Consider the following 16,046-nt stretch of genomic DNA (forward strand, 5'->3'; position numbering starts at 1 on the left):
GGGTGAGTGTGAGTTCCTATCTGCCTGCAGGCGTGAAAAGCTGTAGTAAAAGCAGATCACAGCTCCACCAGAGGGCCTGTTGAGGGACTCACAGATCTACATGCAAGCGCTTGGAAGGGGCCTGACCCAGAGGCCCCATCGGTGCTGGCAGCCACGCTCCAAGCTCGGAGTCAGCGTCAGCGCAGCTCACCAGCGGAAGGACAGGCGGCCTGTGGGTCCCTGTGCCTGCGTCCCCAGGGGGTCACTGTCAGCGCAGCTCACCAGGGGAAGGACAATCAGCCTGTGGGTCCCTGTGCCCGCGTCCCCAGGGGGTCAGCATCAGCGCAGTTCACGCGGCCTGTGGGCCCCTGTGCCCGCATCCCCGGGGGGTCAGCGTCAGCGTCAGCGCAGCTCACCAGTAGGAGGACAGGCGGCCTGTGGGCCCCTGTGCCCGCGTCACCAGGGCGCAGAACATGGCTCCACTTTGTCTTCACAGCTGCCCACTATCGGGGTGATCTGAGCACAAGTCAGTCTATCATGGGACCTTTTCTTTTTGTTACTAGTGAAAAGTTACAGAATGTTGATGCCGTTAGGGACCACAGGGCTCTTTGCAGGTAATGTGGTTGTTTGCAGATGGCGAAACAGCCTTCCAGCCGGAGGTTAACCCCAAGGTTAAGCAGCTTGTCTGTGCATGCCTGCTAAGTTGCTTCAGTCATGTCTGTCCCTTTGCAACCCCATGGACTGTAGCCCACCAGGCTCCTCTGTCCATGGGATTCTCCAGGCAGGAATGCTAGAGGGGGTTGCTATTTCCTTCTCCACTGCATCTTCCTGACCCAGGGATCAAACCCGCATCTCTTAGGTCTCCTGCATCAGCAGGTGCGTCCTTTACCACTAGCGCCACCTGGGAAACCCGAATAGCTTGTCCAAGGCCCCATGATTGGTCTGCAGTCACGTCGCTGTTGGAACTCAGATCTGATTTTCATCTGGTCCTATGTCATTTTTATGGCATGGTTTGGTTTTTTTTTTAACCTTAGAAATTATGGGAGGAAAGAAGGTAATTAGCCATTTAGACTCTAAAGAAACAGGCTCTTCAGAGAAAATATCCTGGCCGAGGTCACGAGGGATAGTCTTGGCCTTCTGTCCAGTCTGTGCCCCCCCAGGTGAGCTGTCCCACATCAGACCTCATGTCAGTGCAGGGGCTCAGGGCAGCGGTGTTGGATGGGCTGTGAGGCTGCAGGTGCTTTGGATAAATGGGAGGCGACGGTCCAAGGGTAAGACCAGGGGAGGAGGTGTTGGCCCTATTGCATCCCAGAGCCAAGTGACCCAGGGCAGGTCTGAGCCCCCTTTGCTGTGGAAGTTCCCTCAGTGGGAGGCTGATGAGCTGGTATTAGCCCTGTGCTGTCTTCGGTGTGGCAGCCCGCACTCTGCTCACCAGCTGATTGGAGCTTAGGCTGATGCCTCGGAGGGAATGGTATCAGCAAAGGACCGAACATCCCCAAGTGGTTCCTGAGCCGTGAGAGAAGCCCTTATGCCGTGTAGACCTAAGGTGTCTTACTGCATTTTAATTCTTGAGAGCTGATCACCTGGATGAGAATTAGAAAGCCCCGTGGGGGCAGAGATTTCTGTCTGACCACCACCCCCCCCCAGGACCCCACTCCCCGACTCCACCTGGCCACGGGGTGTCCTTTTGGCACCATCCTGAGTGACAGCCAGGCTTCCCTGGTGATGCAGATGGTAAAGTGTCTCCCTGCACTGCAGGAGACCTGGGTTCGATCCCAGGGTTGGAAAGATCCCCTGGAGAAGGAAATGGCAACCCACTCCAGTAGTCTTGCCTGGAAAATCCCATGGATGGAGGAGTCTGGTAGGCTACAGTCCACGGGGTCGCAAAGAGTCAGACATGACCGAGCGACTTCACTTTCCCTTTGAGTGACAGTCTGCTTGTGTTCACAGAGGAGCACATGTACATGAAGATCAACAAGTTCCTGCTGTCCCACGAGTACCTGAACATGAGCAAAGTTCCAGGCTTCTACCAGTTCTTCTACAGCTCAGACTTCGAGGTAGCACCCTGCCCTGAGACCCATGAGGTCCCCAGTCTCCTGAGTGGGATGCTCAGCCACTGTGCCAACGCATCCCTACGGAGACTTGTTGGCGGCAGAGCCCAGGCCGGGGTGGAGCGTGGGGGTCGCGTGCGGGGTCAGGCGGGCCTGCCTGTGAAAATGCTTCCCAGTCCACACCGTGATTCTCAGGTGCTTCTCAGACCTCGCAGACCCCAGAGGCCTCAAATCACAGCCTCCTCGCTGTTATTTTCTGGGCGAATCACAGGGTTGACTATTGATGTGCTTTTATGGAACACATGAGCACAGTTGAGTGTATAAATGTGACCTGGTCCTTTATTCCTGACCCGGAGAAATGGAAGCAGAGAGAGAGGGAGGGTTTTTAATAACAGACCCAGAAACGGAGGGTCGGGGGCTGCCATGCTGCAGTCTTCACCACCCCTTGAAAATAGTGGTGCTGGAAGAGTTTTCAGGGAAAAAAAGAGACTTCACATGTTTAACGACGGTCTCTTGTTTGCGGGGCTTCACAGCAGAAGACGGAGCGGGAGTGGGTGTTGGGGCTCCTCCGCCAGGGAATGCGGGACAAGCACTGCTTCGAGCTCTGCGCCAGGCGGGGCGTCCTCCACATCGTCCTGTCCTTCTTCAGCAGCCCGCTGTGCGACGAGGCGGCCCAGGTAGGCGCCCCTGCTCGGGTTTCCACCACCTGCACGTCCCGCCCCGTGGACCCTCACCTGACCGCCTGCCTCAACATTCGCTTCCCGGTGCCCTCACCTGGGCCCAGGGCCAGTGGGGAGGGAGGCGGGTAGTGAGGAACAGGAGGCTCTGGGCAGCCGAGAGCTCTGCAAACATGTCACCCCACACACGACTGAGGCGCTTCCAGACATGCACCAGCCACCAGCGTGTCACGTAACACAGAAACTGCAGGTCTTCAGACCTTGGCGGGGAAAGGAGTCAGCCTTCGAAACCGGCTGCCTCACAGCTGAGGAGGAAGTCCACACATGAGCTCTGTCACTGAAGCAAGAAATCATGTGGAGTGAGATGTTAACTAGGAAAAGCCTGTGGGGTTTTGATGAGTTTGTAGCCTTATCAGTGTCTGTCTCTGGCATCACGTAAAATGTGGCTAAAGAGGAGTGAGTCTGCATAAGCGGAATGTGAGTAAGGTGGATTTCTACTTTTTATGGCATGTTAGCACTCTAACACACCCAATTAGGGACTTCCCTGGTACTCCAGTGGTTAGGGCTCCGTGCTTCCACTGCAGGGGGCATAAGTTCAATCCCTGGTCCAGAAACTAAGATTCCCATATTCCATGTGGTTTGCAAAAAAAAAAAAATGGGGTGGGGGGGGGAGCACCCCTTTCACAGTTCCAGCGAGAGTCCCATCTCTCTGTCCTCTCCATGTGGTAAAACAGAGGCGATGAAATGAGCCGCCAGCAGCAGTTCATGGCTGGACTAGCTGTGAATCTTCACTGTCCCGGCTCAGGCTGCCGGGATGCGGGGCCGCGTGGTTTCCGTGCCGCGTCTCCCCTGGTGATGGGTTAGCGGGTGGGTGTCCCCAGGCTCGCGCTCTCCCTGCGGCCGTCTGCCTCCTCTGGCAATTACGGTGGGGAGGGTGGTCCCCCACGGCCACCATTCTCGCAGACCTGGCAGGTGTCACGTGCAGCGATCGTCTGTGTAGTGGGGACACACCGTTCTGTTTTTTAAAGGCCTTTCCTGGTTCGGGTAAGTCAAGTTTTTCCCACAGAAAACCAATGACTTTTTGCTTGGGGTCTACAGAACTGGATTCTGGAGATTCTGCAGAATGCCGCCCGGGATGCCAGGTCTGCCTATGAGATGCTACGAGACTACAGCCTCCTGACGTGGGTCCTAAACATCCTGGAGAGCAAGTGAGCACCTTGTATCCTGAGAAGAGGGGGTGGGGGGGGGTAGGGGCGGAGGAGCGCAAGCGCAGTGGGCATCGGGTGGAGGGGGAGCACGCGTGCATGCTGGGCATGGGGAGGGGTGGGGAGCGCATGCGCATTGAGCATCGGGTGGGGGAGCGTGCATGCGTGTTGGGCATGGGGGTGGGGAAGCTTATGCGCACTGGGCATCGGGGAAAAAGAGGGAGCGAGTGCACATGCGTGCTGGGCATGGGGTGGGGCGGGAGACCGCATGCGCGCTGGACATGGGGCGGGTATAGGCAGAATGAGTGCATGCGTGCTGGCCATCAGGCAGAGGGGAGTCGGGGGGAGACCCTGAGATCATGGCACCTCCTGCAGCTCCAGTGTCCGCTAGGAGCGTCCAGGAGAATCCGCGTTCCCCAAAACAGCGTCCTCTACACCACCTTTCCATCTTCTGTGCAGCCCAGGCTGCTCTCCAGGAGTGGGGTTCTTTCCGAGGTTGTGAGGCAGAGACGGGTTTCGGGAGCGCTCGCTCACGCGGTGATGTGGGTTCAGCGCGCCCAGGGTCAAGGTGCCCTGTTAAGGGCCCATGCCGCATCGAGGGCTGGCGTGGGCGTCTTGTCTTGTGACCGGGGCTGCTGTCACTGGCTGGCAAAACGGCACGGATTCGTTTTCTCCCCTCCCAGGGGCCAGCTCGGTCGGCTTCGGTGAGAGCCCTCTTCCCAGGGTCCACAGTGTCCCTGTGTCCGGGCAGGGAGAGAGAAGGAGAGCGCTCTGGTGTCTTCCGCTTCTTGACAGACAGTGACAATGAAAGTCATTCAGTCGTATCCGACTCTTTGTGACCCCGTGGACTATACAGTCCATGAATTCTCCAGGCCAGAATACTGGAGTGGGCAGCCTTTCCCTTTTCCTGAGACTCTTCCCAGCCCAGGGATTGAACCCAGGTCTCCTGCATCGCAGGCGAACTCTTTACCAGCTGAACCACAAGCTTCTTACAGGGTGCTAATCCGGTCATGGGGCTCCATCCTCATGACTTCATCTAAACCTAATGACCTCCCAAAGGCCCCACCTCCAAATACAGTCACAGCGGGAGTTGGGGCTTCTACCTGTGAATGGTGGGGCGGGGTGGAAGGGCACACAGTTCAGCCACAACGTGACCCGTTTGATTCCTAACAGTCTTCTACTTCTGAGGCTGTGTGAAAAGATGACTTGTCTCAGCAGGCAGCCCCCTCAGTGACAGGAATCTTTCCTTCAGACAGCTGTCTGTGATAATAACTCTGGGACTATCCAGACTCTTTGACCCCCCCCCTTTTTTTAATTTTTCCTTTCTTTCTTCTTTTGTGCATTTTTAAAAAGAACTTACAATTTTTTCTCCTAAAGAAAGTAGTATCTTCTCTCCGAAGGCCGCACTGGCTGATTGTCTGCTCCTGGCTGTTACCTCTGTGCTTTAGAGTGGGTTGTTCTCGTGCGCAGGGAGGCTCTCCCTTCCATGCCAGAGGCTCCGGAGTATATCTTAGATGGGACTGAGGGGAGAAAGGAGGGTTGGTGAGAAAGTTTCTTCCACCAGAAAGTTTCTGATGAGAAGGGAGGGTTGGGGCCTCGCCCTGGGATGGAGCTGCGTTTTGTAGCAGACACCCTGTCTTTCCTTGGGTGCTGTGCCTGTCCGGGGCTGCAGTGGCTCAGTGAGCGCATGGAAGGGTTGGGGGCTGGGGGAGAAGCCGGCCCCTGGGGTGGCCACCACCATCACCATCTCCTCCCTGGTTCCCACCCACCCCCTCCAGGAGATGGGAGGAGAGGATGTGACAGAGAGCTGACTCTCCCCATGTTTGGCTTCAGGTTTCTGGAAACTGCACTGCTCTCCAACCTCATCTCCCTGCTGCACACGCTGTGGGTGACCACGCTGGGCAACAGAGACGTGCAGGCCGGGGCGCAGCCTCCCTGCAGGCCTGGGTCCCAGGAGCCCCCGAAGCTGCTGGCCCTGCACCTGGTGGACGAGTTCCTCTACGTTCTCCTTGTGCTCACGAAGCACCTGAGGTGAGCCCCTCCCCCGGTCCCGGCTCCACAGGCGGGCTCGGCCGGGGCTGTGGTCCTAACCTCAGGACACCCATTTCCCCTGTTCCTCTTCAACAGTTAGACTTTAGGAGGTTCCTTAACACGCTCAGGAAACCTGCAGCCTGTCATGCCAGATCATTTTTAGCAGGCAAACCATCTACCTGGATATTTGGATTCAAGCAGTCAAAATGACGTAGAAAGAACATGTTTTCTGTGATTTTAAACCTAAGAAAGGTTGTTCCCAAACTCACCTCCACCTATATTAGCCTGCACAGGCTCCCTTTCAGCTATGAATTTCCTGGAAAATTTCAGTATTTTCCCCTTGGAATTACACGCTTGGTTTCCTCAGGAGAACTCAGTGCTTGTCAGATTCTGCTGTGTTAGAGAAAATACACCATGTCCTCAAGCTTCTGATGTGGGAACAGAGGTGTGCTGATGGGAACCAGGCAATGGATAGCGAATGGATTGTCATCTCAGAGTGAAAACCTTCTTGATAAAGAACAGAGTGTTTGGTTTTCTGTTGTTCTGAAATTAGCTGTTGAATCGATGCTGGGTAGCCATGTTTCTTAGTTCAGTTTAGTTCAGTTCAGTCACTCAGTCGTGTCTGACTCTTTGCAGCCCCATGGACTGTAGCACACCCAGCCTCCCTGTCCATCACCATCTCCCGGAACTTGCTCAAACTCAGGTCCGTTGAGTCGGTGATGCCATCCAGCCATCACATCCTCTGTCGTCCCCTTCTCTTCCCGCCTTCAATCTTTCCCAGCATCAGGGTCTTTATTTTGGAGTTGTCCAAAGACACAATACTCCAGTATTCTCTCCTGGGAAATTCTGTGGACAGAGGAGCCTGGCAGGCTACAGTCCATGGGGTCACAAAGAGTTGAACATGACTTAGCAACTAAACCACCACTAAAGACACACTGGTCTCTGAGAACTGGTTGTCATTGAGAATAACAATTGTATCAATAATAAATTGATACAATTATTTAATTTATTAAAAAATAACAATAAATGTGAAAACTGTATAGAGCAGACAGTTTTGAATTTTAAATTCCTTAGAACTTGGAAGAATATATGTCCTTCCAGTGCCCTCCGCAGGCTGGGCCATGGGTGGTGCTATCCATGGGCTTCTCTTGGCCTTTAGTTCCCGAGTTGGAGAGGATCCCACGGTCCTGGAGTTGATAGCGGGGCGGCTGGCATCCTGACCCTCTCCGGGTTTCCAGAGAGCTTTCTGTGCCTCCAGGGTGGAGGTTGGACCCTGGTCCCCTGTCCGCCTCCCCTGGGGAGGTGCTGGGCTCCACGCCCTGGTCTGTTGGAAAGGGTCGCCTGGGTCCTGGGCTGCAGACGACGAGGCAGCTCTTGCCCAGCCCGGGATCATCGGCTCCCCCATAGGCCCACCTTGGCCTCCACCCAGCTGACCGGTTTCTTCGGGGCGCTCGACTCGGTCCTGAGGTACCGGGCCACCGTGCTGCAGGCCTTCAAGGACATGAACCGTCTGACCGTGAACGCCACGGTGCTGTCCACCCGGGACGTCCTCGTACTCCTGCACAAGTGGAACCTCGTGGAGAGAGACGTCCGGCTGCAGGAGGACCTGAGGGCCGCCGCGGAGAAGTGCCAAGTCCGGGAGCTGCTGAGTGAGTGTCCGCCGCGTGGTTCTGTCTCATCTCTCACTCCGCAGCGTGTTGCTGCCCTCCCCGCCCCCCAGAGCAGCCGGCGTCTCCCCCCTGCCCCCGAGGCTTAGAGACAGGGCCTGTGTGTCTTCATAGCGCTCGCTGGAGATGGGGCCCCGGCTCTGCCGCTCCCCGGTGCTCAGCTGTACGTAGCGCTGATGACGGTCACAGGGAAACACCGAGCCCTGCCCGAGCTCCAGGCCGGCGCATCCTATGGGAACCCAGCTCTGAGCTGTGCCCTCCCCTGCGTGGATGCCCCACCCTCTGCATCTCTGTGGGCAAATGGCGGTCTCACGCCTTTTCTCTTTTCCTCTGTGTGCGGGTAACAGAGATGCTCAAGGAGAAGAACAAGCCTGGCGCGCCAGCCCGAGCCAGAGGCCCGCGGGCCCGGAAGCGGAGACCCGGCGAGGCGGAGGAGGCGGCGGACCCCGAGCTGCCGGTGTCCGCCCTGGAGGCCTGCAGGGGCCTCCTGAGGTCCATCCTGACCCACTGGGAGCCCGAGGCCCCCGGCGCCGACCCAGAGCGTGAAGACGCGGGCCCTGTGGGTGCCATCACCTCCCTGGTGGCCAGCTGGGTGCTGCGCTCCGCAGCTGGGAGCCCGCTTGGCCGGGCGGACGCGGCGGGCCTCCTGGGCTGGCTCGAGAGCCACATCCTGCCGCGGCCCGCGGTGGTGGCTGAGCTCCTCCGCGACAGCGCCGTGACGAGCGGCCTGTTCCGCCTGTACAGCAGGTTCTGCGGCGCCGCGGAGCCGGAGGGGCCGGACCGCTTGGCCGGCCTCTCCAACGCCGTCCTGCTGCGGCTGGTGGCGGCCCGAGGCCCCGTGGGGAGCCCCCTCCAGCCGGTGCTCGAGGCCGTCCACCTCTCCTCCCTGGACGCCGAGGAGGATGCGGACACACGAGGTAACGTGGGGGGCTGGGCTCGGAGGCTGCAGACCGCGTGGGGAGGGCTTGGCGGCGGGAGCACTCCCCGTTCTCACAGCCTGCGGGCGCTGTCAGTGAAGCCTTATGGGGAGGACGGCCCTCAGCACGGGTCTGGGGAGCACAGAGAGTCAGCCCCTGGGTCCCAAGTGCGCAGGGGAGAGGAAGGCCCTGCCTCTGCCTTCAGGTAGGACTTTGATCGATGGGGAAACAGCGGAGAGGAATGCCCTCCGGACGGCCTTGTGTCCCCCTGGGGGCGCTGCGAGGCTTTCTAACTTCCTGCTGTTATCATTCACGCAGAATTAGGTTGCGCCTCGTGGTCACAAGCGCACACACATGCGCATACAGGCGCCCAAGTCACAGTTCACCTGCACAGCGTTTAGTGGGTGCTTGATAAAGGTGTGGTGGCTTCCCTGGTGGGTTAGTGGTGAAGAACCTGCATGCCAGTTCAGGGGACATAAGAGACGCAGGTTCGGTCCCTGGGTGGGGAAGATCCCCCGGAGCAGGGCAGGGCAACCCGACCCAGCATTCTTGCTGGGGAATCCCCACGGACAGAGGAGCCTGGGGCGACAGTCCATGGAGTCTCAAAGAGTCAGACTCAACTGAAGCGACCTAGCAGGCGATAAAGGTGTGCCTGCTTGGGTGAGGCAACAACAAAGGCCATAGGAGGGCAACAGGGAGGCGGTGGGCGTCTGCAGGGTTCTCCTTAGTCATCTGGAGGGTTGGCCCTTCAGGGAGGGCTGGAGGGGGGCAGGGAAGGGGCGGGGCCACAGCCCGGCAGGTGAGCTCACCTGGTCGCAGGGGGGCCCTGCTGTCTCCCCTGCCCTGTAAACCTCCTCCCCTCGCTTGTGCCCATGGCCCAAGGGCCACCCCTCCCAAACTTCAGTTGTGGTTCTTGGCCTGGGTGGGTCAACACCAAGGATGAGGCTTACATTCAACACACAGTCATCACGTGAGAAAAGAAAAGTTTTAACACGAACTGGAAGGATGAGCCCAGCAGTTAGGCACAGGAAGGACTGACTATCTGCACGCTTGCCACAGGTTGCCACCTGGGGCCGCGTGAGCCCCGGGTGACCGTGTGGGGGGTGGGAGACTCGTTCCCAGCCGACCGGGCTGCACCCTAACGGCCTCGTTGTTGCTTCCTCAGCTGCCGCCGCGTTCCTGGTATCTCTATACATTAAGGACATCTGGCTGGGGGCCCAGCGACCAGACACTCTCTTGAGCCATGTCCGGATGGTCCTCGACGCCGCGGAGGAGTCGGGAGGGGGCGACGAGGAGGCCATCGTCCGGCTCTGCAGGGACATCGCGGCCACGGTCCCCGACACCTAACCCCTGTGGCCGGCACCTCCGGCTCCAGGTTGCAGGAGTCGGGTTGAGTCTGGTTTCCCCGGAAGGCCTGTGAGATGCAGGCTGTGCATGTAGACCCGCTGTTGTGTCGGGAAACGTTGGCTTCATTTAGGTGACTGATACATAATAAGCTCAAGGGACCGTGTATGCAGAGAGGTCAGGGTTAGAGTGGGCCTGGGCGGCCCCAGGGCCAGGAGCCCTGGTCCGGGAAGACCCTTCCTATGAGGTGCTCATTATTCCTCAGAGAAATACCTCAAATTGAGGTAACGCTAAAGTTGAAATGTCTAAAAGTATACGAGACACAGGAGCATGAAGAGAGATGTTTCAAGTTTCCTTTTCATAAGAACTCACAGCAAAGCTTTGTGTAACTTTTTGAATAAATGAACCCTTCCAGTATTGTGTTAAAGTTATTTTACTAAATGAAAGGTCATTGTACTAAATTCTTAAAGTATAAAATTATTTTGACTTCTGCTTGGAAAAGACAGCCTATATTTTTAAAAATTCCGTTTGAAAGAGAGGACTTTGAATTTTATAACTTGTTAATAAATGTCTATTTTTGTTAGGCTTTGTGTTTCATTTTTATTGACTGAATCAGACTATTTTTATTCTACAGAAACCTGCATTTTAGAGTTGAGGATTTGACTTTTAAGTTTCCTATATAAATTGATACTGTAGCTGGCGAGCATTGAATGTGAAGTTTCATGAATTTCATGCCAGGTAAAGTTCGGTCCTGTTCACCTGAAGCTCTGTACATACCCTCTTGCCATGCCAGCACTCAGCACTCCTGGTCCGTCACCGGGGAGGTGGCTGTTTATTTACCCTAACGGCATTTATCCCCTGGAGGAGGTCATGGCATCCCACCCCAGTATTCTTGCCTGGAGAATTGCCATGGACAGAGGAGCCTGGCAGGCTACAGTCTATGGGGTCACAAAGAGTCGGACACAACTAACCACGTGACATTTATAGCACTGGGAATGGCTTGGTTGCAGCTTAAGCATGTGTTTCCCTTTGTTTCCCTCCAGTGTTGTTTAGACTCTTTGCTGCTGTTATTTTTTTTTTTGTTTTATTTTGTTTTGTTTAATAATGACTTGCCAAGTTCTTGCCAAGACAGGAGTAATTCTCTGTGCGTTTATCCCCTTCCTACCAGTCAGGCTGATCATCTGGAAGTCAAGGAGTGTTGACTTCTCCTATTCCTTCCCCTGCAAAATTCCCACAGTGGTGGTCTTAGAATCTTCAGAATCCAGAATGCAGTATTTAGATTCAAGTTGGAAGGGCCACGTGGTCCTCTTCGCTTTGTGCCTCTCCGGAGCCCGTCAGTGTCCCTTCCCCCATCGTCCCTCTAATCCACTGCCTCTGGGTCTGGCAGGCCAAGCCTGGCCCTCAGCTGGCAGAATTTTTTTTCAGTCACCTGGGATGGGGTGGGGTGGGACTTGTGGGCTTCATGGTGTGATGCTGGCTCCAGACAATTTGCCTGGAGGAAACTGTCAGGCCCTAGAGAACTAGGTCCTTTGGGGGTCTCAGGTCACATGGTCACACCCAGAACGGGACCCTCCTGCCACTCCGGCTGAGGCCCTGCCTACTGGACCCGGCTGCATGGAAGGTGTGGCTTGGGTCCCTTGACCACAGTCAGCGAGCCTGGCCAGGCGGGCGCTGTGAGGGGGTGGAGGGGAAGCTGGCAGGCCCTTCAAGGGTGCCCTAAAAAAGGTACAGGTCAGCCATGCTGAAGAAGGACTTCACAGGGCCTGGACCCCATCTCAGGCCTGTCCATGCTGACCATGCTCAGCCACCTCTCCAGTGGACTTTACACTCTGTGTTTAGTGTCTATGGGAACAACGACAGAAGGATAAGACCCCCTCCGGACAGGGGAATCTTGAAGACTGTATCCAGGTTACTCATTGCCTAAGAGAGCACATACACTAATCACCCCTTCCTCCAGACAGGCCATAAGTTTTTCTGTACCTGTCAGAGTGTAACCTCATGCTTATTGATTATTGGCTAATTGTTTAACTGTCTGAGCACGTGGCACATGAGTGATGGGGTTATTGGGATTGTATTTACCCTTCCTTAGTTTATGTAAGTCTCAAGGAATTTGGGGTGGTGGGTTCGGACACGTACACGTGGCCCATTTTCACAAATGCTGGTCAGGGTCCTTGGCTAAGAGGAGACTCTGCCTTGGGCCTGCCGGTGTAATAAACTGCACTCCACTCTCTGCATTGTCCTGAATGAGTTTGTTTCCCGGAACGCGTGATACATTTGGTGCATTGGCCGGGAAACTCCTCACTTTGAGGAGACAAGTCCCATTTGGGACTACTCCAAGGCCTTGTGGCTTGAATCTTCTAGAGGGGGGAAGGCGCCTCACCCTTCTGGAAGTATTCTGCTTCTCAATGCCCGGACCTTTCACTTTAGCAGGTAGTGGACAGCAGCAAGGGAACGGAGCGCTCAGGTGAGGAGGAACCCACCTGGCAGGGTGGAAGAGGGGGCCTGATCACCGCCCCCCCCCGGGAGGGACTAGAAGGGGCGGGGACCCACAGGAGCCTGGAATAGGCAGGCGGTGATTGCTTGGTACACAGGTCAACGAGCGTGCTAGGGCTTAGGAAGGAAATTTGTGAAGGTCATTTAGGAGGTGTGTCCACGCCATCTCGGGGAAAATTATTACCAGCGATCGCCAGGGGATTTTTAGGATAGGAAACGGGTACTTGTATGCTCGTATTCTGCCCTCCCCCAGGAGGTGTCCTGTCTGCTGTGAAATTCTTGACCCCCTCGGGATTGTCAGGCTAGAAGGAGGGGGATACAGAAGTGAGTATGAATTGGCTTTTCCGGAGATGGCCTGGGACATGGGATATTTAACCCATCTGTGTTTTCATCCGCACCTGATCAAGCCCACCAGGGCAGAACGGACTTTAACGGAGAAACAGTCTTGGATTATGTGGTGTTCTAGTTTGGCTGTGCTGACCAGCAAGTGAAGACACGCCAATCCCCCTTCTCCCTCTGGGATCTGGCAGGTAAGGCTCTTCTCACCCCAATTAGGAAGGAGCAGAATAGGCAATTTAAGTGTCATTGAGTGGAAATATCAGAAGTACATAAGGTACTGAGAACTTCGTAGACAGAACAAAAAGGAAAAGTAGAAGAAGGTCCGAGAAGGTAAGCAAGATAGGGGGAAGTGAATCTAAGGCAACTGTATTGGAGTGCATGATTAAAAATTTAAAGAAGGGATTAGGAGGAGACTATGGGGTGAAGATGAAGCCTAACCGCCTCCACATACTCTATGAGGTCGAATGGCCACCTATGGGAGTAGGATGGCCACCAGAGAACACCATGAACTTAAAAATAGTGGAAGCAATCTATACAGTAGTCACAGGAGAGCCAGGATACCTGGATCAATATCCATCTATTGACTCATGGCTAGGGTTAGCTCAAGACCCTCCTACTTGGACAAGGTTCTGTATCCAGAAGGGAAAGGGAAAAATATTAATGGCACAAAAATTGACTGATGATAAAAAAGGAAATTCTACAGGATTTGGACGGGGGTGACCTGACCCCTCCCCCATGCTGGATAATGACGCACCTGCCTCCCAGTGCTTCACCGGGACCGGAGGCCGCCTTAATGCCTGATCCAGGGCCAGGTAAAGTTCCTGCAGCGGCCGCTGCTCTTCCGCCAGCTCTCCCGGAGGTCCTAGAGCCGCCGTTTTGGCCAGCTCCAATCCCGGTGACAGAAGCCTCTGGCCAACACTTCCAGGATCCGGCTCCAACCGAACCGCCCAAGCTATACCCTCCTCTCCCGGTGAGTACTGACAAGAAGGGGAGGGAGACGTTGGAATTAAGCAGAGACCACGCTCTGCCAGAGAGCCGGAGGGAACGAAAGAGAACAGACTAGAGACTTACAGTGCAAGCTGCTGCTCTGGGAAAGTCTATCTCGGGCCCTCCAGAAAACCTCATCTGTCCCAGGGACAGGACAGTCCTTCAGCCAGTCCCAACGGAGGCCCCGGGCCCCATTACAGCCAAACCAGTGTGCCCGGTACCGAGCTTTTGGCCGCTGGAAGAATGAATGCCCTAAGACAAGGAAGGAAGAGGAAGCTCCTGCAGTTGTGGGGCTTGCTGACTTGGAAATTAAATAGGGCTGCCGGGGCTCAGAGATATCAGGTCCCCGAGAGCCCATGGTAACCTTAGAAGTGGGGGACCAAAACATTGCCTTCATGGTGGATATAGGAGCAGAACTGTCGGTAGTAACAAAACCTGTGGCATCACTGTCCAAAAAGACTACCGCTGTAACTGGGGTATCGGAAGAAGAGATGATTAAACCGTTTTGCCAGCCCAGAAAATGTCAGATGGGGGGTCACCAAGTGATTCATGAATTCCTCTACATTCCTGAGTGTCCAGTACCCCTGTAGGGAAGAGACTTGTTCTCCAAACTAGGAGCACAAGTGACTTTCTTCCCTGAGGAGAGGCCCACCTTCCGGATGGACTCTATGACTTATTTGCTCTCTCTCTCATCTCCAAGATGAGTGGAGGTTGCATGAGCCTCCGAAGGAAGAACCGGGTGGGCCAGAAGAGCATGAGGGAGTTAACTCAATTATTCCCTGAGGTCTGGGTGGAAGACAACCCCCCCTACCCCCAGGCTGGCTAAACATCAAGCCCCAGTGATAATAGAACTCAAACCAGGCACCATCCCGGTTAGAAAGCACCAGTACCCGCTACCGACAGAGGCCTGGGCTGGCATACTGCCCCACATCAATAGATTGAAACAAGCGGGAATTCTAGTAGAGTGCCAGTCGGCTTGGAATACGCCAATCCTGCCAGTCAAAAAGGAAGGAGGACAGGACTATAGGCCTGTATAAGATCTCAGGCTAGTCAACCAGGCTACTGTGACTTTACACCCCACTGTTTCAAACCCCTATACCTTGCTTAGCCTCCTCCCACTGAGGACTAAAGTTTATACTTGCCTAGATCTCAAGGATACCTTCTTCTGCATACGCCTCGCCCCAGCGTCACAGCCCATCTTCGCCTTTGAATGGGAAGATCCAGTCGGGAGCACCAAACAACAGCTCATCTGGCCTCCCCGACAAGGGTTTAAGAACTCCCCAGCCATCTTTGGGGAAGCCTGGGCTTCTGACCTGGACTCATTCCATCCAAAGGAGTATGGATGTCGGCTCCTACAATACGGGGATGACCTGCTGCTGGCTGCCGAGACCAAGGAAAAATGCTGGAAAGGGACAAAATCACTGCTCCAGCTGCTGATGGAAGCAGGTTACTGGGTGTTGAAGAAGAAGGCACAGATCTACAAGGAGGACGTAAGGTATCTGGGGTTTGTTTTAAAGAAGGGCTCAAGGTTCCAGACCCTAATTGGGTCCCATATACTGATGACACTAGCCTGATAAAACAAGGACAATGGCTGTCATGTTAGCCAAAGCGGAAGGGGCCATCAAGATTGAAAAGAGATGGTGGGAATTGCCAAGTGGCAAATTATTGGTACCAGAGGAGCTGGCACACACTCTGGTGAGCCAAACACACCAAGTGACCCACCTAGGCTATGCTGCCTGCTCACAGGTTAATGCTGCCTCTCGGGTATTCAGACAAAAACCTCTGGGTATTCAGCTGAAAGGCACGCTGCCCCTTGAGCACCTGGGAGTGGACTTCACTGAAATGAAACCTCATCAACACTATCGTTACCTTCTGGTCATAGTATGTACCTTCTTGGGATGGGTAGAAGCTTTTCCTACCTGGACTGAAAGAACATCAGAAATAGCCCAGTGCCTGCTTAGGAAAATACTTCCCAGATTTGGACTTCCTACCAGCACTGGTTCAGACAATGGCCTGACTTTTGTAGCTGATTTAGTACAACAAGTAAGCAAAACTTTAAACATCAAATGGAAACTGCACACTGCATATTGGCCCAGAGTTCTGAGATGGTAGAATGAACCAACCAGACACTTAAAGAGGCTCTCCAAGTGGATCATAGAGACTGACTGCTCCTGGGTGGACTTGCTTCCGACGGCTCTGCTCAGACTCAGGATGACCCCACAGTCCCAAGGCTATTCTCCATACGAAATTGTGTATGGGAGGCCCCCTCTCATAATAAAACAGGTGTCAAAAATTTGCCTCAGGTATGGGGGGATAGGATTTCACAGCAGATGGAATTGGGTAAGGTAATAAATCG

At 55.0% G+C, this 16,046-nt stretch overlaps 1 protein-coding gene across 3 annotated transcripts in view; it reads left to right on the top strand.

The window, feature by feature from the left end:
- URB1 (URB1 ribosome biogenesis homolog) overlaps positions 1-10,454 on the top strand; it is a 73,959-nt gene extending 63,505 nt beyond the window's left edge. The window contains exons 33-39 of one of the 3 annotated variants that reach the window (XM_043892679.1): positions 1,930-2,036; positions 2,564-2,707; positions 3,806-3,915; positions 5,746-5,943; positions 7,351-7,592; positions 7,958-8,527; positions 9,693-10,454. In XM_043892679.1, the coding sequence (XP_043748614.1) occupies positions 1,930-2,036; positions 2,564-2,707; positions 3,806-3,915; positions 5,746-5,943; positions 7,351-7,592; positions 7,958-8,527; positions 9,693-9,874 (1,553 nt within the window). In that variant the 3' untranslated portion in view covers positions 9,875-10,454. Of the gene's footprint in view, positions 1-1,929; positions 2,037-2,563; positions 2,708-3,805; positions 3,916-4,287; positions 5,723-5,745; positions 5,944-7,350; positions 7,593-7,957; positions 8,528-9,692 lie in introns of those variants that run through there. The other 2 variants (XM_043892680.1, XM_043892681.1) reach the window with 2 other exon arrangements.
- Positions 10,455-16,046: the final 5,592 nt, after the last annotated feature.

Source organism: Cervus elaphus, chromosome 31 (genome assembly GCF_910594005.1).
Source record: "Cervus elaphus chromosome 31, mCerEla1.1, whole genome shotgun sequence".
NCBI classification, from domain to species: domain Eukaryota; kingdom Metazoa; phylum Chordata; class Mammalia; order Artiodactyla; family Cervidae; genus Cervus; species Cervus elaphus.